Source organism: Danio rerio, chromosome 11 (genome assembly GCF_052040795.2).
Source record: "Danio rerio strain M-AB ecotype USA chromosome 11, GRCz13ab, whole genome shotgun sequence".
NCBI classification, from domain to species: Eukaryota; Metazoa; Chordata; class Actinopteri; order Cypriniformes; family Danionidae; genus Danio; species Danio rerio.
The window spans coordinates 47427324-47453258 of record NC_141031.1 but is presented as its reverse complement, the minus strand read 5'-3'; the positions used below and the strand labels follow the sequence as shown (position 1 = coordinate 47453258).

The 25935-nt window shown below is 40.0% G+C and overlaps 1 protein-coding gene across 7 annotated transcripts in view; it reads right to left on the bottom strand.

The window, feature by feature from the left end:
- The window catches only part of nid1b (nidogen 1b), a 57957-nt gene that overhangs the window by 12631 nt on the left and 19391 nt on the right, over positions 1-25935 (bottom strand). For 4 of the 7 annotated variants that reach the window (XR_015502020.1, XR_015502021.1, XM_087272600.1 and 1 more), the window contains 9 exon segments: positions 25538-25935; positions 21345-21485; positions 20848-21099; positions 17373-17573; positions 16982-17215; positions 12832-12969; positions 10506-10634; positions 9963-10106; positions 4802-4927 (listed from right to left, as the gene is read on the bottom strand). Coding sequence is in view for 3 of the 7 variants with exons in the window: in XM_087272600.1 (XP_087128726.1) it covers positions 4802-4927; positions 9963-10106; positions 10506-10634; positions 12832-12969; positions 16982-17215; positions 17373-17573; positions 20848-21099; positions 21345-21485; positions 25538-25935 (1763 nt within the window). In the remaining 4 variants the exon portion in view is untranslated. 7 annotated transcript variants of the gene reach the window in all.

Sequence of the window (25935 nt, the reverse complement as noted above, 5' to 3'; positions counted from 1 at the left end):
TTTGACTCTGAAACTCGCGCGTGCCCAAATAGACACTCCCACACCATCCCACTTTAGTTCCTCCGACACTCCCCCTAAACAGAGCTGGACACGCCCACTTTTCAGACTTTTTCCAAAGTAGAGGTGTGAAAACACCCTGCTGAAACGAGGGGGTCTCATGGCCCTTTAAAGTTGTTTTGAGATGCAGTTCCCAGAGAAACACAATATTAAATGAGAAAACAGTGGGCGTGGCCAGTTTCTCAGATTGCACTGCATTAAATAACATTTCCCCCCGCCATGTCTTTATAATTTGAGCATTTATTTTACCCCACTATATTCAATGGAGCTTCTGCGCTAGCCTGCTTATTCTGACGGACGCTTGCGTGTAAACTGCTTTTTGTCTCGTTTTACACTTGAGCAACTAAATGCCTGCCGAAGTCTGTTTAACTGATTGTGTTTTAATTACATTACAACATTGATGCTGTAAAAGAAACTGTGTAAGATGGAAAAAAACTCACAATAACCGGTCTCCGGAAGCTTATCAGTATGGGAAAAACACTAGCTCGGCATATACCCTATAATAAATTAGGGGAAAAGCTCCTCAAACTTGTCCTCAGCCAATCAGAATCAACCATTCAACAGCCCTGTAGTATACATCATTTTCCTGACTGGTTTGATCATGTGACGTGTCGTAACTTTAAAAACAAGCTCTGTGTTCTGTCTGTCTGGTTTAGGGGCCCTGGGGCCTCCGGGAAGAGCATCTGCTGACACTGCGGGGACATCTGGAGCAGATGATCAATGTGATCTGTCTCCACACACACACACACACACACACACACACACACACACACACACACACACACAGGGCCACCATACAAGATCTATGATATAAGATTTACTGTACAAAGAGCATGAGGCTAAGTTTTTAGGATATTTTTTTATTATATTACAGTATATTCATTCATTCATTTTCCTTCAGCTTAGTCCCTTATTTATCAGGGGTCACTATGTTTTACACAGCGGATGCCCTTCCAGCTGCAACCCAGTACTGGGAAACATCCACACACAGTCATACACATACACACGGCCAGTTTAGTTCATCAATTCCCCTATTGATGAACTATTTTCCCTATTAAACTCCACACAGGAACTCCAACTGACCCAGTCGGGACTCGAACCTGCAGCCTTCCTGCTGTGCGACCACAGTGCTAACCACTGAGCCACCGTGTCGCCCCACATATTAATGAATATTTTTAAATATATATTTCATCTTAATGCACATTTAGGTCATATTTTTCTATTTGTTAAAAATATTATTACAATAAATTGACTTCAAGTGAACAAGGGCACTATTTTCAAACAAAATACATATAGTAATATTTTTACATATCAAATAAATGCTGTTATTTTAGGTTTTAATTGATCAAAATATCCTACAAAATAAAATGCATAGCAGTTTCAATCTAAGGTGCATAGACTTAAAAATGGCAAATAATAAAATAACACAAAAATTATACAATAATAATTATACAACAAATGGTGATATCAAATGCAGGATATATATATATATATATATATATATATATATATATATATATATATATATATATATATATATATATATATATAATTTAAGTAATAATTTATCATTTAAAATAAATGAATTTTTTATAATTTAATTTGAATTGCTTTTATATAAAAGTAATTTTATATTTGCCAGCGCATGTTATTCCACAGAAAACGTTTTCATCAGTGCTACTTTAGAATAACTGATATGCTATTACAGCATTTGTTTCCTTTTTTTTTTTTTTAAGTATTTTCTTTATCAATTTTTGTCCTCATATTATTTTCATTCTTCCCTTTTTGCAGTGAAACAAACACCACATCAGCATTTGTTGTAGTGACTTTCATTTTAGCATTTTTTTTACCTGTTAATTATTAAACAGGATGATTATTTTGACCGGATGGACAGGATGAGGCTGTAATTTTCACGGCGTCAGAGGCTGACATCTGCCCTCAAATTAGGAGAATGACATGCTTTTGTCAAACACACACACACACACACACACACACACACACACACACACACACACACACACACCCACCCACTTACCCACCAATGTATGTTTATGGTTTAACATGCTGATTGTTATTTGAGAAATTAAAATGGCAAGATATTTAATCTCAAAATTTGACATGAAAAATACAACTTATAGCATATTTTTATAAAGTGTTTAGTGTTTAGGTGAGCATTTATATATACATCAAATAAATCAAATGCATCAGATTCTGAAAAAATAAGCAGCAGCACAAGTGTTTTCAATATTAATAATAGCCAAAAATATTTGTTGATCCTCATCCAATCAATCATCCAATTATACTGATTTCTGAAGGATCGTGTGACTGAAGACTGGAGTAATGAAGCTTAACATCCCACAAACAAATGGGATTTTTGGAAAACTGCTATTTTTATTAGTTTTTACTGTAATTTTGAACACATTAATGCATCTTTGCTTTTTTTAAACATTGAAACACACACACACACATTTTCTCAACACATTTCTAATCATAATAGTGTTAATAACTCATCTCTAATAACTGATTTATTTTCTCTTTGTCATGATGACAGTAAATAATATTAGACTAGATATTCTTCAAGACACTTCTATACAGCTTAAAGTGACATTTAAAGGCTTAACTAGGTTAATTAGGGTAACTAGGCAGGTTAGGGTAATTAGGCAAGTCATTGTATGATGATGGGTTGTTCTGTAGACTATTTTTAAAATGATGTATAGCCTAAAGGGGCTAATAATATTGACTTTAAAATGGTCTTAAAAAATTAAAAACTGCTTTTATTCTAACCAAAATAAAACAACTAATACTTTCTCCTGAAGAAAAAATATTATCAGACATACCGTGAAAATTTCCCTGCTCTGTTACACATCATTTTGGAAATATAAAAACAAAAATCTAAAAAATCAAAGGTGGGCTAATAATTCTGACCTCAGCTTTATATATTCATCTATTATTTTGTGCCCAAATACACTGTGTGCATGATTTTCTTATGTCCTCATATATAATAATCCTAGTTAAGCAGGTGTAATATTGTGCCAGTATGGCGGTGCTGCAGATGATCAGTACAGTAAATAAAACACATTCCTGTCTGCTGACTGTGAACAGGCGTGTCGAGACCCAACGGCTGTATGAGAACCATATGATAATGTAAACCAGCCCCAGAAAACCCCCAACCTGAGGAGGAAGGAAAACACTCAGACTAATGACAATCAGTGTTTCTTATCTGAGCATTACAAACAAGCACACACACACACACACACACACAGCCATGAGAAACGAGTGGGAGAAAGAAAACACACACAGAAACAAATGCAGAGTTTTCTCCAGTGTGCTCCAGTTATTTATCTAAGCCTGACCAATACATGAATGACTATTAATAAGCAGCAAATTAGGAGTTTATTAAGGCAAAAGTCAAATGCTTTAATAATGGTTTAATGAAGTCAAATAGTTTATTGGTTTAATGATGCAAAATGTAGGTGACCAAAAACCATGGGTGTAACTTTTTTTGAAAAGTGGGGGAGCACTCAAATTTAGGGAAAAGGTTTTTGATTTAAAGTCGCCACAAAACAAAGTTAAGATTGTTTTTTTTCCTCTATCATGACGTACATCCATTTGATACTGTCCATAAATGTGAAACAAATGTTGCAGGTGGTGCAGGATTTAGTTCTTTGGGAATCGATTGGATTGTTGAAAGACAGGGAGGGTTGCAAAAAAAAGGAGGAAGATTGACAAATGGATACAGAGCAGAAACGAGACACCCATTGATAGCTCCGCCCTAAAAAAAACGAATAGCTCCTCCCTAGTGGACTGATAGCCTCGCCCTAAATAACTGATAGCTCCACCTTAAATGACTAATAGCCCTACTCTAAATGACTGATAGCTCCGCCCTAAATGATAGCCCTGCCCTTAAGGACAGATAGCCCCGCTCTAAATGACTGATAGCCCTGCCCTAAAGGACTGATAGCCCCGCCCTAAATGACTGATAGCTCTGCAATAAAGGACTGATAGCTCCGCCCTAAATGACTGACAGCCCCACCCTTAAAGACTGATAGCTCCGCCCTAAAGGACTGATATCTTTTCCCTAAATGACTGATAGCCCCGCCCTAAAGGACTGATAGCTCCACCTTAAATTACTAATAGCCCTGCCCATAATGACCAATAACTCCGCCCTAACGCACTGATAGCCCCGCCCTAAATGACTGATAGCCCTGCCCTAAATGACTGACAGCCCCACCCTTAAAGACTGATAGCTCTGCCCTAAAGGACCGATATCTTTTCCCTAAATGACTGACAGCCCCGCCCTAAAGGACTGATAGCTCCACCTTAAATTACTAATAGACCTCCCCATAATGACCAATAACTCCACCCTAAAGCACTGATAGCTTTGCCCTAAATGACTGATAGCCCCGCCCTAAATAACTGATAGCCCCACCCTAAATGACTGATAGCTCCACCTTAAACCACTAATAGTCCTGCCCATAATGACCAATAACTCGGCTTAAAGCACTGATAGCTCCGTCCTAAAGCACTGATAGCTATGCCCTAAATGACTGATAGCTCCGCCCTAAATAACTAAAAACCCCACCCTAAATGACTGATAGCTCCGCCCTAAATAACTAAAAACCCCACCCTAAATGACTGATAGCTCCGCCCTAAATAACTAAAACCCCACCCTAAATGACTGATAGCCCTGCTCTTTTATATTTTCAGCAGAACGTTTACTATAATTTTACTCTAGTCCACCCACCGGCTCCAGGAGTGCAGCTGAAGCCGTCTCCAGTAAACCCGGGCCGACACTGGCAGCTGAAGGAGCCCTGAGTGTTGAAGCAGACGGCATCACTGTGGCATCGACCCGGCTGGCACTCGTCTATATCTGCAGGACGAGAACCGCACATTAACAACAGCTGAAAACACACTCATACAAACAGCATGGACACCGTTTACAACAGGGGTCTCAAACTTTACAGCCCGCCCTGCTACCCCCTCCGGCCCGCAACTGACATCAAAAATATAAGATTTTTATATAGAGACTCGGCCCCCCAAACCACTATCACTGAATCACTATCATTATAGTGCTGTCGCGATTGGCCAGCTTTGTTTTTGATCCCCCACCTATTGGACGTTTAAAGTACTGCACTATAATATTCTGCATTTCAGCTTTACTTTTGTTTTTTCTCAGTGTGCGGTCGAGAGTAACGCACATGCATGCATATTATTTCTGTGGCTGATTTAAACGTGTAAATAAATGTGCATACGTGCTCTATTTTTACTAAAGCTCTATTTTTGTAACTATTCAAGTACCGTTTGATTATCATCAGTTTTATACTGCCTGTATCTTCAAGAGTTCACACTTAGCTGATGATTGATAATAAAGCTAGTTTGGCGTGCTGTCCCGGAAGAGACCCCTGAGATTATAAGATCCTCGAGCCCTGGGCTCCCTCCCGTTGCAAGGCGAGAGGGGAGTTTGAGCTCAGGTAGATCTCGATGACTCCCCCTCTTGCTTGTTGTAGCTAAGTGTCAGATATGGATGCTGAAAGGTGTACTCAGAGTTTAGCGAAAATATTTTGGATAAATTGTTTAGAGTGCTTGCTTTTGAACTGTGAGAGGAAACCGGAGGACCCGGGGAAAACCCACGCGACCACGGGGAGAACGAGCAAACTCCGCACAGAAATGTCGTCTGGTCTGGAAAGGAATTAAACCAGGGGCATTCTTGCTGTGAGGCAACAGCGCTAATCACTGGCCACCGTGACGCCCGTTTGAAAGGAGGGAAAGTAGGGCTGGGTGGGGGGGTTTCTTCAAGACGAAGATATTGAGATGAGAAAAGTCTGGTTATTTATAGTGAGTTAAGGATCGTCTGATAGGATAATCAGTCATTAGCTAAAGCTGAAACAGCTGTGAACAATCATAAGCACGTGATCCTCTCCAAATCTGTTTATAAATAAACTTCACAAGTTGAACAAACACTTCTTCGTGGCTTACAAGTTATGCTGGTAGTGTAACACATGCTAACTTTGCTAATATTTGATTCAAATGATCTCATTTGATAGATTTTCCTCCATATGCCTACTAAGATTTCTATGACAACTACATTTTACTGCTGGATGAATTGTTAATGTGAATGCACACTTACTTTTCCCATCTTTGTTGGAGTTTTACAAAAAAAAGAAAGATACTGAGAATAACACTCGCCAGTAAAGTCACTAAAGTTACCCAATATGTTTCTGCTGTTCTTGCGCTATCTGTTAAACTTTCGGTAAAGCAACAATCGGTTGGGAAAGAATAATAATAATTATTATCATCATTATTATGACTATTTAAATGTCAACATGCTAATTTAAGTGAAGTTTTTAAACTAATTTCGAGAGGAGCACGTGATATAATTGACTGCAGCTGGCCACCTATCTACACTCATTAGTTAGCCAATCAGATCTATCCTAACTCACTATAAGTAGCCTAGCTAGATATTACTCCCTTATCTTAGTTTTCCGAAGAAACCCCCCATCCACCCCTTTCTCCTCCTTTTCTCCTTTACAAAAAAGGGGAGCTCTCGAGAATCACCTGATCTCGTACTCCCCTCACATGCTCTATGGACCTGGCGGGAGCCCTGGGCTCAACTATCTCCGAGCTCAGGGTTCTCTCCCGGGACAGCATGCCAAATCTGCTTACAGTTGTCAAGCAATATCTAAGTGTGAACTCTTGAAACAGCCACAGATATATTTCAGCAGTTGTCTGAAGCAGAAACATGCTGATGTGTTGGTTTGTGACAGGGAATACTTGAGTTATAAACATCATGCCTGTTGTCCTGAGATGCACCAATTACTTCACTTTTTTTCTTGTGCTTGAATGTTAAAACGGCTCTCCTATGAATCGTGTCACTGAAATGGCCCGTCGCCAATTTGAGTTTGAGACCACTGGTTTACAACATGGAACCTCCTTGTGTGCTGTTCACATTGACTCCCCTTTGGTTGTGTTGGTGCTGTTTCTTATGGAGTCAATCTAGTGCCATATTCATTCATTTATTTTGTTTTCAGCTTAGTCCCGTTATTATTCTGGGGTCGCCACAGTGGAATGAACCACCAACTATTCCAGCATATATTTTATGCAGCAGATGCCCTTCCTGCTGCAACCCATCACACACCCGGAGGAAACCCACGCGAACACGGGGAGCACATGCAAACTCCACACAGAAATGCCAACTGACCCAGCCGAGGCTCGAACCAGCGATCTTGGACCACAGCGCATCAAACAAAAGGTATAAACAAAAGAAAAATACACAACTTAAGACACTTAAATGCTTGTATTTGTTGTATTTGCACCAGCTCTGTGATGCTCGTCCACAACTTCATGCATTGGGTTATGTTAGGCTGTCCAGTCCGCTACAATCACAGACAGGCAGTCAGGCAGTGTAATACAGAGAGTGGAGCAAAGCGCATCAAATGATCGGTAATTAAAAGGGAAAAAAAGATAAATAGAATAAATATCTATACTTTTACATCAGACACACATCTGATGCTTGTATTTGCAGCAGCTCCACGCCTACAGCTTCACACATAGGGTTACATTAGGCTTTACAGTCTTCATTATTTCCACTGTATCTGTTCAGCTGAGGGAACAAAACCAACCCCGTGACGTCAGACACAGCAGCATTTCAAGATGGTGGCGTCCTAGGTCTAAAATCTATAGTAAAACATGCCACTTTCGCCTAGATGCTTACATTAATCGAGTTTGTTTATTATATTTTCAGTGGAATCCATTGTACAAAAAAGGTAAACCTGACTGAGTGCTTCATTTCCCCTTTAAGTCTTTTAATTTCTTGATGGATTTTGGTAATTTACTCCACATGATTGCACTTGTATATAAAAACAGATTTCAGCCACGAAATCGGCGTCTAGCTACAGCTCTAGTGGAGTAGCTGAAAGTATTTGAAACAGAATAAAATGCTAAAGTTGTGTTCAGCTGTGTCCAGTGTTGAGTCATGATACAGCGCTGTATATGCAGGAATGCACATCTGCTGTGTGTTTAAAGCTGGAACTGGAAGAAACACTCGGGGTGTGAGGGGAAATCTGCTCCACTTTCAGACATGATCAGGCCAGGAGGCGAACAGCACTGATAAATGACCCGTGCAGCTGTGGAGGAGCGGCTCCAGCACTTCCTGTCCACATCACAGCACTTCCTGTCTCCAGAGGCCCTGCTGTCTGCTGAGTCTCACATTACACTGACAAAACCTACAGACGGACTCAGGGTGCTCCGGTTTCCCTCACAGTCCAAACACATGCGCTATGGGGGGATTGATCAACTAAACTGGTCATAGTGTATGAGTGTGTGTGTGTGTGTGTGTGTGTGTGTGTGTGTGTGAATGAGTGTGTATGGGTATTTCCCAGGGACTAAGCTGAAAAGAAAATGAATAAATGAATGAATTAGTGTGTGTGTGTGTGAATGTGAGAGTGTTTGGGTGTTTCCTAGTACTGGGTTACAGCTGGAAGGGCATATTTGACGGTTCATTCCGCTGTGGCGACCCCTGATTATTAAAAGGACTAAGCCGCAAAAGAAAATGAATGTATGAGTGTGTGAATGTGAGAGTGTATGGGTGTTTTCCAGTACTGGGTTACAGCTGGAAGGGCATACGCTGTGTAAAACATTTGCTGGAATAGTTGGCGGTTCATTCTGCTGTGGCGACCCCTGACTATTAAAGGGACTAAGCTGAAAAGAAAATAAATGAATGAATGAATGTATGAGTGTGTGAATGTGAGAGTGTTTGGGTGTTTTCCAGTACTAGGTTACAGCTGGAAGGGCATACGCTGTGTAAAACATATGCTGGAGTAGTTATCGGTTCATTCCGCTGTGGTGACCCCTGATTATTAAAAGGACTAAGCTGAAAAAGAAAATGAATGTATGAGTGTGTGCGAATGTGAGAGTGTTTGGGCGTTTCCCAGTACTGGGTTACAGCTGGAAGGGCATCCACTGTGTAAAACATATACTGGAATTGTTGGCGGTTCATTCTGCTGTGGCGACTCCTGATTATTAAAGGGACTAAGCTGAAAAGAAAATGATTGAATGAATGAATGTATGAGTGTGTGTGATTGTGAGTGTATGGGTGTTTTCCAGTACTGGGTTGCGGCTGGAAGGGCATCTGCTGTGTAAAACATATGCTGGAGTAGTTGGCGGTTCATTCTGCCGTGGCGACCCCTGATTAATAAGGGATTACGCCGAAGGAAAATCAATGAATGAATGAATGTATGAGTGTGTGTGTGTGTGAATGCAAGAGTGTATGGGTGTTTTCCAGTACTGGGTTGCAGCTGGAAGGGCATCTGCTGTGTAAAACATATGTTGGAGTAGTTGGCGGTTCATTCTGCCGTGGCGACCCCTGATTAATAAGGGATTACGCGGAAGAAAAATGAATGAATGAATGAATGTATGAGTGTGTGTGTGTGAATGTGGGAGTGTATGGGTGTTTTCCAGTACTGGGTTGCAGCTGGAAGGGCATCTGCTGTGTAAAACATATACTGGATTAGTTGGCGGTTCATTCTGCCGTGGCGACCCCTGATTAATATAGGGACTAAGCCGAAAAGAAAATGAATGAATGAATGTATGAGTGTGTGTGTGTGTGTATGTGAGAGTGTATGGGTGTTTTCCAGTACTGGGTTACAGCTGGAAGGGCATCCGCTGTGAAAAACATATACTGGAATAGTTGGCGGTTCATTCCGCTGTGGGGACCCCTGATGAATAATGGACTAAGCCAAAGGAAAATCAATATATGCATATGACGAGGGGGTGGAGACGACATAATTCTTGGGTAATTATTAAGTGAAAACTCTGATGACAGGGCGAGACAAATGACAACTAAGCAAAACTAAACATAGAAACAAAACACGGGCCGAGTAATAGTAGGAGTATTGAGTAAAGTTTACCGTGACAGACTCGTCCGTCTCCAGTGAAGCCGGTCAGACATGCGCAGATGTAGGACGAGGCGCCGGTGTATCTGCATCTGGCTCTTTCTGGAGCGTCGCAGTCGTGTGTTCCTCTCTGACAGTGATCCACAGGACGCTCGGTTTCTAAACACACACCGTCAACACTATTAGTGATGCACCAATATGGGTTTTTAACTGATAATGATGACCAATAATAACCAGGCCCACACGGAAACTGCATGCACAGAAACCCACATTTATCCCACCATTGAGTGCATTTATTGGAGTAAAAAGGTAAACTCATTGTAACTTGGAACTGTTCAGTTGATTGAACTTAATTTTAATAATTATGCACAGCTCGTTTACTTACAAATTTGAAGGCAATGGGTTTACCTGCTCAAAGAAAAGTCAACTTATAACTTTCTTTACAGTGTGTATCCATTTCTTCAATATCTTAAAATATTTCAATCGCACTAATTAAACCCTTGCACTCTTCCACACACACTAAGAACAATCGCATCAGACACACATGAGGACTCTTACCAACACAAGTCCGTCCGTCTGCAGCAAACTGAAACCCGTCCAGACACTCACAGCGGAAACTCCCCGGCTGATTACTGCAGATAGCGAACGCTCCGCAGACATGAGGGCTTTCTGAACACTCGTCCACATCTGACACAAAGTCACAATATGGCTGTGTTATATACAGGAGTGCACATAAAGCCCAGTTCACACTGCATGACTTTAAACAACGACAGATTGCTGAGCTGTTCAGACTACATGACTTGAGTTTGTGTCTTTAAAGGTGACCTATTATGCTCCTTTATACATGCAAAATAAGAAATATTTTGTGGACTTGGAGAAGGCATTCGACCATGACCCTTGTGGCATTCTGTGGGAGTTTGGGTTCAGAGGCGCTGTGTTAAAGGCCGTCTCGTCCCTGTATGAACAGAGTAGGAGTTTGGTTCTTATTGCCGGAGATAAGTCAGACTTGTTTCCAGTGCATGTTGGACTCTGGCAGGGCTGCCCTTTGTCACTAACTCTGCTCATAATTTTTAAGGACAGAATTATAAAGCACAGCCTTGGGCTGGAGGGGGTCCGGTTCAGGGATGACAGGATTTTATCTCTGTTATGCGCAGATGATGTTGTTCTGTTGGCTTCATCAGACATGGACCTTCAGCATGCACTGGGGTGGTTTGCTGCTGAGTGTGGAGCTGAGGGGATGAGAATCAGTACCTCTAAGTCCGAGGCCATAGTGCTCCACTGGAAAAAGGTGGTTTGCCATCTCCAGGTTGGAGGAAAGTCCTTACCCCAGGCGGAGGAGTTCGAGTATCTTGTTCACGAGTTAGGGAAGGATGGAGCGTGAGATTGACAGGCGGATTGGTGCAGCAGTAATGTGGTGGATGTATCGGTCTGTTGTGGTACAGAAGGATCTGAGCCGAAAGGCAAAGCTCTCGATTTACCGGTCAATCTACGTTCCTACTCTCACCTATGGTCATGAGCTTTGGGTCATGACTGAAAGGACAAGATCTCAGATACAAGCAGCCGAAATCAGTTTCCTTCACAGGGTGGCAAGGCGCACCCTTATGGATAGGGTGAGGAGCTCTGTCCCCCGGGAGGAGCTCGGAGTAGAGCCGCTGATCCTCCACATCCAGAGAAGTCAGCTGAGGTGGTTTGGGCATCTGTTTTGGATGCCTCCTGCCTACCTAGAGAAATGTTCCAGGAATGTCCCACTGGGGGGAGACCTCTGGGAAGACCCAGGACACGCTGGAGGGACTATGTCTCTCAGCTGGCCTGGGAACGCCTCAGGATCCCGCTGGAGGAAGTGTCTGGGGAGAGGGAAGTCTGGGGTTCTCTCCTAAGACTGCTGCCCCCGCGACCCGGCCCCAGATAAATATAATACTATGATACTCATTGTGTGTTTTAACAGGAAGCAGCAATAGTTGACTGGTGTTTCAGTATATAAGCTCTAATATAAGTGATGCATGTCTTCTGGGACCAAACGTCTGTTTTCTCTAAACCGAAGCGTGAGTTTTCCCAAAGCGAGGCCAGATCTCATGAATTACACACTGCATATACAGTCCGTGCGTCTCTTCCGCAGTGTGTTTGTGTTGGATCATCGTCCCGGCTGTGAACCAGCAGCTGCTTTGAACTCAAATTAAACTCTAATACAGTTTCTGACCCGGAGAACAGATTCATCAGCGCTGAGATGAAGAGTGAAGGCCTGTCCTCAACAAACACGATGGATGTGACATCAGTGAGCTACAAATGTTATTTAGGTATCATTGGAGAGAAGACACTTTGAACTTTACTGTGGTCCATCTAGTCATATGAAAATAATAAAGGCTGTACATGCTGAAGGATTGAGAAGGAAAAATTCTACTGTGTTCAACATTTGCGTTCTCATATACAAACAAAATCTAGACAAAACATGTCTTGAAGATATTGATGAAGAAAGCAAGGGTGGCACGGTGGCTCAGTGGTTAGCACTGTGGCCCCGCAGCAAGAAGGTCACTGGTTCGAGTCCCGGATGGGTCAGTTGGTGTTTTCTGTGTGGAGTTTGCATGTTCTCCCCTGGTTTCCCCCACAGTCCAAACACATGCGCTATAGGGGAATTGAACTAAATTGGCCCTAGTGCATGAGTGTGTGTGTGTGAATGTGAGAGTGTAAAGGTGTTTCCCAGTACTGGTTTGCAGCTGGAAGGGCATCCACTGCTTAAACGCATGCTGGAATAGTTGGCGGGTCATTCCGCTGTGGCGCCCCCTGATAAATAAGTGACTAAGCCAAAGAAAAAGGCCTTTCCTTCCTTTTTGACACACAACACACACACACACACACTGATCTGAATTTACCACAAGTGTATGTTTACCGTAACACACGCGTCCGTCTCCAGAGAATCCAGCGGCGCACTCACAGCTGAAGTCTTTCCCCTGCGCCGGCCGGCAGACGGCATTAGTGTCACAGCCGTGTCTACCAGTAAAACACGGATTCTGCTCCGGGACTCCACCTAAACACACACAACACATGCTCAGTACTGCACACACACACACAGACATTTATATATACAAACATAAACACACATATACAGATACATTCACTTCAACACTCTCTCATATATTCACACACATTCAACACACACACACACAAACATTCATACACGCATATACTCACACACATACGGTACGCACACACATTCATGCACACTCACACACACACACAATCAAAAGCATACTGCATGTCCACAATAAACCACATCACACACACTGTCCAAACATGTGAATCATAAAGCCCTTTCTCACTCGTCCACAAAAACACTTCAAAACCACCAACAAAAGAAGCCACACGATACAGTTTTCCTGTGTAACCCGCTCATTTACATGCATCATTTCTCAAATAAATCAGCAAATGTAGGTCTGTTGCTAAACTTATATTACTGCATAACCAATTCTTAACTGCAGCTTACTAATAATAATAACTATATCACCTATCAACTATATGTATATACAATATAACCACAATATACAATCTCTCTCGCTTCATTATATATATATTAGTGCTGTCAATCGATTAAAAAAAATTAATTAGTTAATCGCACCTCTTTAAAAAAATTAATCGCGATTAATCACATTTAAAATACTGAAACTTGTAATTTTGGCTATTTAAATGTAAAATTTATGTAAACGCAAGACAAAAAGTGTTTAAATTCAAAATATAATTGTTTAATAGAATTTTTGTTTAACTTGTAACACAGATTTCTTCATGTAAACCATCAAGATCCTGGCTTGACAGCCATATTTATTACAGAAATTAAAACACAGGCATGTTAATGACATTTAAATTTCAAAACAATCAATGCCAATAAAGAAAACATTGATTTCCATGTTGGATTCTTAGTGGACTGCAAAAAAATGCCAAAATACAGGAATTGCAGATATGGAAAATGAAAAATTATAATAATAAACTATAGAATAAAAACTGTTGCACTCATTGTAGTTTTATTGCTGTGAGTTGAGAACATTAGTTATAGAGTAGAAACAATTTTGCTTAATCCTCCTTTACATTCATCCAGTTGCTAAGACTAGGAGTATCCCGCAAGTGCACAGAGACTCCCAAATGCCCGGAAATGCATGATAATTTCTTGCAAACCGGTCGTTAAATACATTGCACACCCCTCTCGCCCCTACTCAGATACGTCGCTCACTCCACCCCTGACACAGACACACACACAGACACACACACAACGCGCTGCAGACGTTTTGGCCCCAACGGCCTTCCATACTGGAGCGACTCCCCTCAGATTCAACACGCATGATCACGTTCATCAAATTTGCTTAAACTAAGCGTCCTAAAGTATTACTGTATTTCACAAGGATTCTGACACAACAACGCGAAGCATACACTTTCGTTGCGTTTAATGAGGAAACACGCTAAACTTGGAGGCTCATGCTGAAAGGCAGAGTAATGCCCTGTCTTTGACAGCTCGCGACTTCACCGCAGACTTTCTGAGTACATTTACATAAGACACCAATACTCCGATTTTAATATGATTAAGACTATACTCTTATTAAAAGTCTACCGTGTAGCCTAAGCAGTGATTTTATTACCTTAAAGGAACACAGAGTCACGAAATCAACTACTTGAACAGGTCCTCATAAAGAACTCTATAAAATATAAAATGTTTAATCTAAAGATAATATATTACAATAACACACACACTCACCCACCCACATGGACACACACACACACACACACACACACACACACAGGTCGCAGATGTTACACTCTTTAGCTGTTTTAACTCAGATCAGTTTACATAAAGCAGAACACCTTTAACCCAGAGCACAGAGCCATAAACATCAGCAGGAGCTCCACACTTCTACTAGATGCTTCACTAGCAGCTGCGGCTCTGTTTACATCTACAAACTACAGACTAGCAAAACACACACACACACACACACACACACACATATCTGCTCAAATGTTGCCATCAGGAAGATTTCTTTAAGAATAAATGAACTATTTTGTTCCTCAAGGATGCACTAAATTGATCAAACGTGACACTAAGGGCATGGATAGTAAGACAAACTTTTTTGGGGTTAAAAACAAAACAAACGATTTTAAGCATAAAAAACTAAATTTAAAAAACTTAAATATTTCTCGAGAAGCAACTTAAAAAGAGGAGCGTTAAAAAGTAATAAAATTGATAGACAAAACAATAACTTACACTTCAAATTGCACTAAAATAAGACGTTGAATTAGCCCTGTTTGGATGCTCTGACCCTGTGTTAGCATGATCACATATTCAGCAGATGTCTATTATGGTGGCTAAAATGGAAATCTTGATGGATTGGAGATCCACTTTACCACCTACTTTTCATAAATGGCTGACTGAAATGCTTGCTGCTCTTAAGCTTGAAAGAATTCGTTTTGCCAGGGCAGAGGCTTCTGAAGAGTTTGAAACAATCTGGGGCCTCCTCCTTGTTTATCTTTTTAAGAGTTGAGAGTTGGGCGCTTATAATTCATGGACAATTAATAATTAAATTAAGTTTCTTTTCAATGTTTCGAGTTTGATCAAGTAAAACTTGATGTATATTATTTACTCTATTTGGTGCATGCTTGGATGGACTGGTGCTTGTTTTTTATTTATTTATTTATTTATTTTTTATAAGTGATTCAGTTATTAAATTAATTTTCTGTGTTTTTTCCTTATTTGTCTAAAAACGTATTATAAATTGTGTAAATGTTTTTGTTCTATTTTGTACTTATAAAAAATGTTATGAATAAAATATATTTTAAAAATGAAAAAATTCTGAAATGTACAGTTAAAATAACACATTTTAAAATAACAGCAATGAAAACATATATTTACTGAAAATGTATACATTAATAAAGTTGTAATTGCAATAATATAATGTATGCAATAATTTAATGTGTTTAAAAAATCATAATAATATAATTAAATTGAATGATTTAATTGAATTTTATTACAATTTTATGAATTTATATGAATACAGAACAAAGTTAATATTTTACAAAAAAAATTATAAAATCAAACCATTTAAAAAAACGATAATAATAATACCTTTGATATGATTTGCCAGTCTTCAATGGTAGAAGTGACATTTAAAGGCTTCACTAGGGTAATTAGGCAAATCATTGTATAACAGTGGTTTGTTCTGGAGACAATCAAATAAAATAAGGGGGTAATAACATTGATCTTAATTTTTTTTTTTATTGTATAACTGCATTTTATTAATCAAATAAGACTTTCTCCAGAAGAAATAAACATTATCAGAAATACTGTGAACATGTCCTTGCTTTGTTACACAGTGTCTCCATCTTCTGATGGCTACTTCCAGCAGGATAACGCAGCATGTCATAAAGCTCAATCATCTTAGACTGGTTTCTTGAACATGACGATGAGTTCACTGTACTCAAATGGCCTCCACAGTCAGCAGAGCTCAATCCAATAGAGCAGCTTTGGGATGTGGTGGAACGGGAGATTGGCATCATGGATGTGCAGCCGACAAATCTGCAGCAACTGTGTGATGCTATCATGACAATATGGAGCAAAATCTCTGAGGAATATTTCCAGTAGCTTGCTAAATCTCTGCCATGAAGGATTAAAGCAGTTCTGCAGGGAAAAGGGGCCAACCTGGTACTAGTAAGATGTACCTAATAAAGTGGCCGGTGAGTGTGTATGACAAAAATGTAACTATTTGAACAGCTCCTTATAAAGAACTCTATATAATATATAAAATATAATCTACATTTAATATATTAAACAAATTGCAATATACACTACAGAGCAAATCTCACTTTCATGATTATTTGTATTCCTGCAAAATGTACAATAAACTATATGCATCTGTAGTGTTGTACCATAGAGATTTATATCATACTGTAAAATATAAACATATTATAAGCATTATCATTTTGATGATCTGATATAATACGTCATTACTTGGGAAGCATTAGAGAAAGAGTGTTTCGTCACTGTGTTTTGTGCGTTTGCTCACTGTGTACGGAGCCGATCTTGTTGCTCATGGCGAAGCGGATCAGCTGGTTGCTGGAGTCGTACATGACGAAGATCTGCTCCACGCTGAGCTGCTGGCTGGGGGACACTGAGCTCAGGACGTCCTCGTAGGGGCAGCTCTCGAACTTGATGCTCTGCGTCCACAGATACGCCAGTGTGCGGACGCTCCCGTCAGGCAGGCTAACACTGTACTCACGGCGCGACGATGACGTGATCACTGCCAGACAGAAAACAAATACCAGGAGAAAGAGATGCTTCAGTCATGAGAAGTCATCGCACACTGAAAAGTCTTTGGTCTAGAACAGATATCTATAAAGTCTTAAATCAAGAAGCATGTGTGTGTGTGTGTGTGTGTGTGTGTGTGTGTTTCTCACAGTTGTTGGAGTACTGGTAGATCTCGCTGTAGGGCTGGATCTGCACTGTGGCTCCTCTGGGCAGCTCTGGGATTCTTCCGTCCAGTTCTGTGCTGATCAGCAGGTGATCGTGTTCATCGATGCCGCTGAACTGCTGTCTGATGGTCAGACGCTCATTCCCCGGCTGGAAGACCACTTCAGCCTGACGACTGAACACGCCTCCTACACACAACACAAACAAACGAATACAAGATTTCATTCATTCATTCATTCATTCAGTCATTTATTTATTTATTTATTTATTTATTTATTCATTCATTCATTCATTCATTCATTCATTCATTCATTCATTCATTCAGTCATTCAGTCATTTATTTATTCATTCATTCATTCATTCATTCATTCATTCATTCATTCAGTCATTCAGTCATTCAGTCATTTATTTATTCATTCATTCATTCATTCATTCATTCATTCATTCATTTATTCATTCATTCAGTCATTTATTCATTCATTCATTCATTCATTCATTCATTCAGTCATTTATTTATTCATTCATTCATTCAGTCAGTCATTTATTTATTCATTCATTCATTCATTTATTCATTCATTCATTCAGTCATTTATTTATTCATTCATTCATTCATTCATTCATTCATTCATTCATTCAGTCATTTATTTATTCATTCATTCATTCATTCATTTATTCATTCATTCAGTCATTTATTTATTCATTCATTCATTCATTCATTCATTCATTCAGTCATTTATTCATTCAGTCATTCATTCATTTTCTTGTCGGCTTAGTCCCTTTATTAATTCAGGGTCGCCACAGCGGAATGATCCGCCAACTTATCCAGCACATTTTTACGCAGCATATGCCCTTCTAGCCGCAACCCATCTCTGGGAAACATCCACACACACACTACGGACAATTTAGCCTACCCAATTCACCTGTACCGCATGTCTTTGGACTGTGGGGGAAACCGGAGCACCCGGTTCGCGAACGCAGGGAGAACATGCAAACTCCACACAGAAACACCAACTGAGCCGAGGATCGAACCAGCGACCTTCTTGCTGTGAGGCGACAGCACTACCTACTGCGCCACTGCGTTGCCAATACAAGATATATTATTACACAATCTACACTGTGAAAAGCGCTATATGTATAAACATGAATTGAACTGAACAATACAGCAGAGTGTATACAGGGATCAGAGAGTGAAATTCAATACCTTTTAAGACCTTTTTTAAGACTCGTTCCATACATTTTAAGACCTTAAAATGACTTTAGGTTTCAACCGGAAAAACTGGTGAGATTTTTAGCTTGCAGTATATTTACTAAATATTAACTGAAGAATTTAACTACTAATGTACTCTTCCATAACAAAAACATGAGTCATATACTCAATAAAAATCTGTTAAATCTGGCTAATTCAGCAGGCTGGCGGCAACAGAACTGCAGAAATAACGGTGTTGCCTTGGTTACTGATGTAAACAAAGCAGCATGATGTCAAATCTAGTAAGATATTATTGATATCATAACCTACACAGCGTCCTGATATTCACAGATTTAATTTAGGCAGACTTTAGCATACAACTATACACTGCACAATCAAAAATGATATACAATTTAATACCTTGCAAATAGTATTCAAGACTTTTTAATACTTTTTCAGGGCCCTAAATTTCTCTACACTGATTTATCAACTTTATCAACTAATATTTTTTAAGAGCCCGCGGACACGCTGTACAGGATTACCGCTCTTTTATGGACACCAAATTCAAGGACAACTTTTAAATAACCTATTTTTTAAAGCACCTTTGCCATCCACACCCTCAGCACATATAAGAGCTATATAAGTAAACTTAGGCTGCGTTCACACCTGTGAATGGATTCAGTTGTTCTGAAACAGAGATTACAATTGTTACATTGTTGCTCTTTGCTCTTGGAGCGGTTCACTTTCACACTGCAAAGTTTCTAATCGGACCAAAAGAGCTAAAACAAGTCACGTGCGAGTAAACTCTCCTCACATTGGTCAGAGTGTCAGGGTTTATTTTGCAGCGTCCCGCTCAGCTGTCAGGAGAGGTGGTGGTTTGGTGGTGATTGACAGGGTGCGCGCGACGTGTCTGAGGAGAGATGCGGTGGGGAGGGGTGAGAAGGGTGCTCTCGATGTCTATTTGAGGACCGGGAGGGAGACGTGAGATTACCGGGAGATCATCACTCGTTTGCGGGCATCCAGAGACTCGCGAAAACTTCCCGCCATACTCATAATTCTCTCTTCATATAGCCGTAAGCCTATTACATATCCATAAACACTGTGATATAACCGCGCTCGGATCTGATCGCTTTCTCACTGTAATCGAACCGCTCCAGGGTTCGTTTCAATCGAGCCGAGACCACCTCATTCAAGCGATCTCGGAGCGATTACTGTGGCGCGGAACAGAGCGCGATTGCCCTGTTCACATATGCCAAACGAACCGCGCTAACTGGGCAAACGAGACACGTTCCCAAACAAAAATGTAGGTGTGAAAGCACCCTTAAACATATAGCGTCGTGAAATTCCTTCCCTGTACTTTTCATTTACACTTTATATGCACTGTAAAAAAAATTAAATAAAATAAAAAAGATAAACTAATTTTACAGAAAATATCTCTAAATTTACAGTAATTTTTTTGTCATTTCAAGTTATATTCAAAACTTAGTAAAATGACAAACAATCTCTCTAAATTAAGTTTGACTTTCATTTTAGGTACTTTATCATTAAAGACAAATTACTGATATTTTTTATACAGGGAAATTACAGTATTATTTATAATAATTGTATTTTTTCTGTTATTTTAAAAGATATTTAAAAGTTCGTAAAAATTACAAACATTACCTGTAAATGAACAGCTTGACTGTTATTTTATGTACTATATAATTAATAACAAATTACATTTTATACAATAAAATTGACGTATTATTTACACTATTTTTAATTATTACATAATAAAAAATATATAATATATAATTATACATTATTTAAATATAATATAAATAATCATATTTTATTATTTAGACATTATTTACAATTTATTTACATTTTTTTAAGTACATTTAAAATTACGTACATTTAAAGTAATCAATTGTGGATACTTGCTCTGTGAAAAAAAAACAAAAATCGTACAAAAAAAAAAAGCTTAAAGTGTCATTTAAAGGCTTCACTAGGGTAATTAGGGTAAAGTTAGGAGACAATCCAATACTAATATTGCTGAAGGGGTCTAATAATATTGAGCTTAACATGACTTTAAAACTATTAAAAACTGCTTTTATTCTAGCTGAAATAAAACAAATAAGACTTTCTCCAGAAGAACAAATATTAGAGAAAACACTGTGAAATCTTCCAGAATCTGTTCAACATCATCTGGGAAATATTTAATAAATAAAATTCACAGGAGGGCGAATTATTCTGACTTCAACTGTATAAATATATGAATATTAGTGTATAGTGACCGATGAGGCTGAAGCCGTTGTGGAAGTCCGGCTGCTGGAGAGCGAAGGCCCAGCCGATGGTTTCCCCCAGAGCGGGCAGTGGCTGCAGGGAGGGACCGACGCTCTCTGGGACGCTGCTGATGGCGATGTACGCACGCCCGTCATTTGCCACAACATATGAGTGCAGGTCATTGTTGGAAAACTCCACTGGAGATGCAGAATCACCCACATAGATCCGACCGTTGAGCTTCCCGTTCATGCGCTGAGGTTTACCTGCAGATCCACAAACATGATCATTAAAGAGCACCGCTTTATACACGATGTTAAATAAGTCTCTGATGTCTCTAGAGAAGTTTGAGCTCGAAATACCACACTAATAATGCTTTATAATAAAAAGTGCTGCATATCCTTGCATATTGTTAGCGGTTCATTTAAAGCTCTTTAGGTATTGTTAGATTATAATTTATTTTTTATATTGATTAAAGACTGATCACGGCCATTGAAACATGCACACTCACCCTCAGCGATGCAGTCCTTGCCATTGCCATAATAACCAGGTTTGCAGTGGCAGCAGAAGCCGCTGCTGTGATCTCTGCAGTCGGCAAACACAGAGCACTTGTGACTGTTGCTGGAGCACGACTCGTCATTATAAGAAAACACTGCAACAATAAACAGCACAACACAATCAGTTAGCTCGACAATATGAGCAGTGATGAGTTATTGAGTTCAATTGCAAAACTCAGAATAAAAACTCAACTTATAGAGGTTTTGAGTTTATAAATAATAATAAACATAAATTAATAAAGTATAAAATAAAATCTAAATAAATAAATAAATGATTGATAACAGGGCGACGCGGTGGCACAGTTGTTAGTGCTGTCGCTTCACACCAAGAAGGTCGCTGGTTCAAGCCTCGGCTGTGTCAGTTGGCAGTTTTGCATGTTATCCCCGCTTACCGTGGGTTTCTTCCGGGTGCTCCGGTTTCCCCCACAGTCCAAACGCATGCGGTACAGGTGAATTAGATGAGCTAAATTGGGCGTAGTGTATGTGTGTGAATGAGTGTGTAGGGGTGTTCCCAGTGATGGGTTGCGGCTGAAAGTGCATACACCTACAGCATTCACCTGATTTTATATGTAAATATCCTCAAATTAGCAACCCGGGCTCATTGTGGAAACGTAGCCCCGCGGACGTTTCTGCGGACCGCGATTTACGTCCCGGGAGGTACGCATTCGAGCGTTTTTTTGTTTTCGCGGATCCGCGAGAGGCCGCTATGCGCGCTTTTTCGCATCTCGGGCGAATAGCCGCCGGATCGAAAAAAAAAAAAAAAGCAAAAGCCCTCGTCTTCGATTTCGACCGCGTTTTCGGATCCCGCCGCGTTCACGCCCTTATTTTCCGGATTCCGTTTTTCGTCTTACTTGATTTCCGGAACCCGCCGTTCCCCGGACTCGATCCCGGTCAGCTCCGGCTCGTCCTCCTCCTCCTCCTCCGGGGCCTTCGCTCCGCCGGCGCAACGCTGTGAGCTAGGCGGACGAACTAATTGCGTCGGGAAAGCCCTCCACTAGGAGGCGAGCCGTCGGCCGGCGAGCGCGAAGAGGAGGGGCGGAGCGGCGCCACACCGCCCCGCAGCGTTCGTTCGAAAAAAAACAAACGCAGCCTTTATGTACCTCCGGCCACGTAAATCGCGGTCTCCAGAAACGTCCGCGGGGCTACGTTTCCAGAATGAGCTTGGGTTGCAAATTAGGAATGCTCAAAGTAATCGATTAACTGTTACCCTAAAGGGTGCGTTTGTAACCGAATAAAGGTATCAGTAAAACGATTAAAAAATATTATTTTATATATTTTATATTGGCTGCATAAGGGGCCGATCGGATGCACTTTTTGCATTAAGAGGGGCATCTTTTGAATGGTTTACTAAAAGCTGCTAGAGTTTTGCACATGGCTCAACCCAGGGGTCAGTTCTTCGTACCTCGCTTAAATGATCTAAGATTATTTGGCAGATCCTGGATCTGTTAATCTTGATCACTGATCTCTCGATAATTTGGTTCTTCAAACAAGTTCGTGAATCAGATTAGAATGTCTGGATAAACTGATCTGAGATCGCTGCGTGTGTCGTGAAGGACAGATCTATCGATCCTCGAAACCATGATCAGCAATGCCATGATTGGCTGACGGCACAGCAGCGTAATGACGTCATCTGAATAATATTCAATTATCCATGTGAGCAAAATTACATCAAATTAGCAGTAAACAGTTTGTTTAATATGATATGCAATAACTTTCCATATTTGTATTGAGCTGCAGGCTTTTCATGTGTCAAGAGTATTTATCATGTATTTCAATGCATATCAATGTATTTAGTTCTACATTTAGAAAAGATTTTCTTTATTATAGTAGCCGTTTTTTAATCGGTGTAAAGAATAACTGGATGTTTACAAAAGCATTTTAATTTTGGTAGAGGTGTCTACAACTTTTTTGAAGCATAAAATCACTGTAATATTAGCTGTCAAAACATGTTTACGACTGCATATGTATTATTGCTTTTAAAAAAGTCACATATTGTGCATTTCTATTATACACAAATTGTACTTAAGCGATCTAAAAAGTTAATATCAATAAGTTTTCTCTTTTCTCCACCAGGTGGCAGTCTTTGTACTTTCATTTCGGAGTGCAGATTGCCTAAGTTTTATTAATATATAACTTTATATATAGTTAAAATAGTTACTATTTTCCCAAGTGTATATAACTACTACTGTAAGAAAATATCAGCATTTGGTACATACTTTCAGTATTTTCTTTGGATGAACTGACCCGATCTAATCCTGTTTATATGAATTGAACCTGCTCCCGATCAGGTTTGAGCTAGCAGAACTGTTGCTATGACAACAAGTCTCGGATCAGCTTTGAAGAACGAAATGATCCTGGATCTTGTCAAATCGTCAATATCCAAATCCAGCTAACTGAGTAATCCACGTACGAAGAACGGACCCCAGAGCAGCAGCGTGTGTGTTGTCAAGACAACTACAGAGAACTTTTTAAGAGCATGGTTCCCGCTACATTCGTTCTTCCATGGTGAGGCGCCACATCAAAATGCATCCATCCACGGCTACACTACAGCTTCCCATTAAAAACATTTAGTTATTGTTGTTGTTGTTGTTTTTAATAGCGAGTTATATTTGCACCAAAACATATTAAAAGGTAAGTGATGTGCGCTATTTGTTAAACCCATTGAGGTTACGTGCTGACAGACTGACAGGTGCGTGAACACGGCGTAGCTTTCAGTTATGATGAACACAGTTTCCATAATTTTAATTTATTTATAGATAAAGGTCTGTGGCTCTGCATACAGTGACTTTTTCTTGCAGGAGTTTATAGCCGTTTTACTTTATTTCAGGACGCATTAATGCTGCTCTAAGTCTATTGGAGACATTCAGAAATATTGCTAGCAAATCCAATAAATGTTGTAGACATTCTACCTAAATGCACTAAATCGCATTTCACCAGTGTTTATTTGAGAGCGCACAAGAAGATTTGAGGGGTGTGCCAAGAGGTTTTGTTCACAAGCAGAGGAAATCGCCGCGCTTCTTTTTTCCTTGTCATATAAAAGGTGTTTTTAGAAAGGAAAAAACAACAACAAAACTGTTTACAAAAAGTCAACATATGCGGGCGTTGTCATTCTTTTCATTGCAGCGCGCGCACTTGAACCGAGAGAGAGAGAGGGGAAACCTTATATCAAGACATAATCTTTAAAATAATGATTTCTATTAAAAATGTAAAAAGGATTTGTGATATATTAATAACAATAAAAAAATGTAAATAAATGCATATTTTTCGTGGAGCGAGCGATTTGAGGAAGTCTGCGATTTTTATTTGACGGAAGAAAAAAAAAACATATTATTGGGGGAAAAAAACAGCCTATGCCGGTTCTTAAAAAAGGCTCAGTCAGTGTTTTCGTTTTGTAATCTAAATGAATAATTTAAGTGAAAAATTAGGGCAGGCCTATTTATTTTATTCATTTTCCTTAGTTTATTCAGGTTTTCTATTGGAAACACAATTGACAGGTGCGTGAAGATGACCTGTTATTAATATCTTCGCATGTTAAAATAAATCAGTATTTTAAAATGCAATATTTAATGTGTCAGACACAAAATAGGCACGTCAGTTTTTTTAAAAATGTAATAATAATTAAATAATAATCTGACCAGTTAACTGTTAATATCCGATTGACGAGCTGCGGTTGTCAGTTAGCAAAATGAACCGAAATGAGCATCCCTACCTCAAATTAAAGCTGCCAGTCTGCAGTTAAATTTCATTTCAGATCCATTGTGTTGGTGTATAAAGCCAAACATGTTAGAATTGTGTCCATGTCCCTATATTTATGGACCTGACTGTATTTATGTATGTATTAAATAATCTTTGCATCAAATTATAAAAAATAATGAGCGCTTGTGAGGTGTGTGAAATGCAGAATATATGTGTGCAGGACAGTAAATCTGATTAGTCTCTCTTCTGGCTGCAGTTATCAGTCTCACACTGTTGTTGTCCTCTTGATGACACCATCCTGGAGTTTTACTCATATTATTTCAGCTAATAGGATTGTAGAATGAATGATTTGTTGTACTCTCCCGTTCACTGCGCTCTGACTTTATCAACTATGACCACTTCAATGCAGAGAAACACTCAAATGTGAAACGTGTCCACAATCGTGTCTCACCGTTGACGTCCAGCTCGTCTTCATCGATGATCACCACCTGCGGGCGCTGCGGCTGCCGAGCTGCAGGCTGAGGGCGCAGCGGCTGCAGGTATTGGTTCTGCAGCTCGTCAGGTGTGGACGACTCTGAAAACACCTCCGGACGGGATGTGAGCGGCGCTTCAGGCGTCTGCTGATCCTCATAGTGGGACGTCCACAGTTCAGGAGCAGGAGTGTCCATCACTGGGATATGCGCGTGGTGTGTCGTAACGGAAACGGACGGTTCAGGAGCAGGCGTGTCAATCACCGTGACCTCCGTGACCTCTGTGACCTCTTTAACCTGACCGGGTTTGATGTCGGTGAATCCCGGAGACATGCCGATCTCGTAAACCCAAACGCCAGGCTGGCCCGAGTTGGTCTCC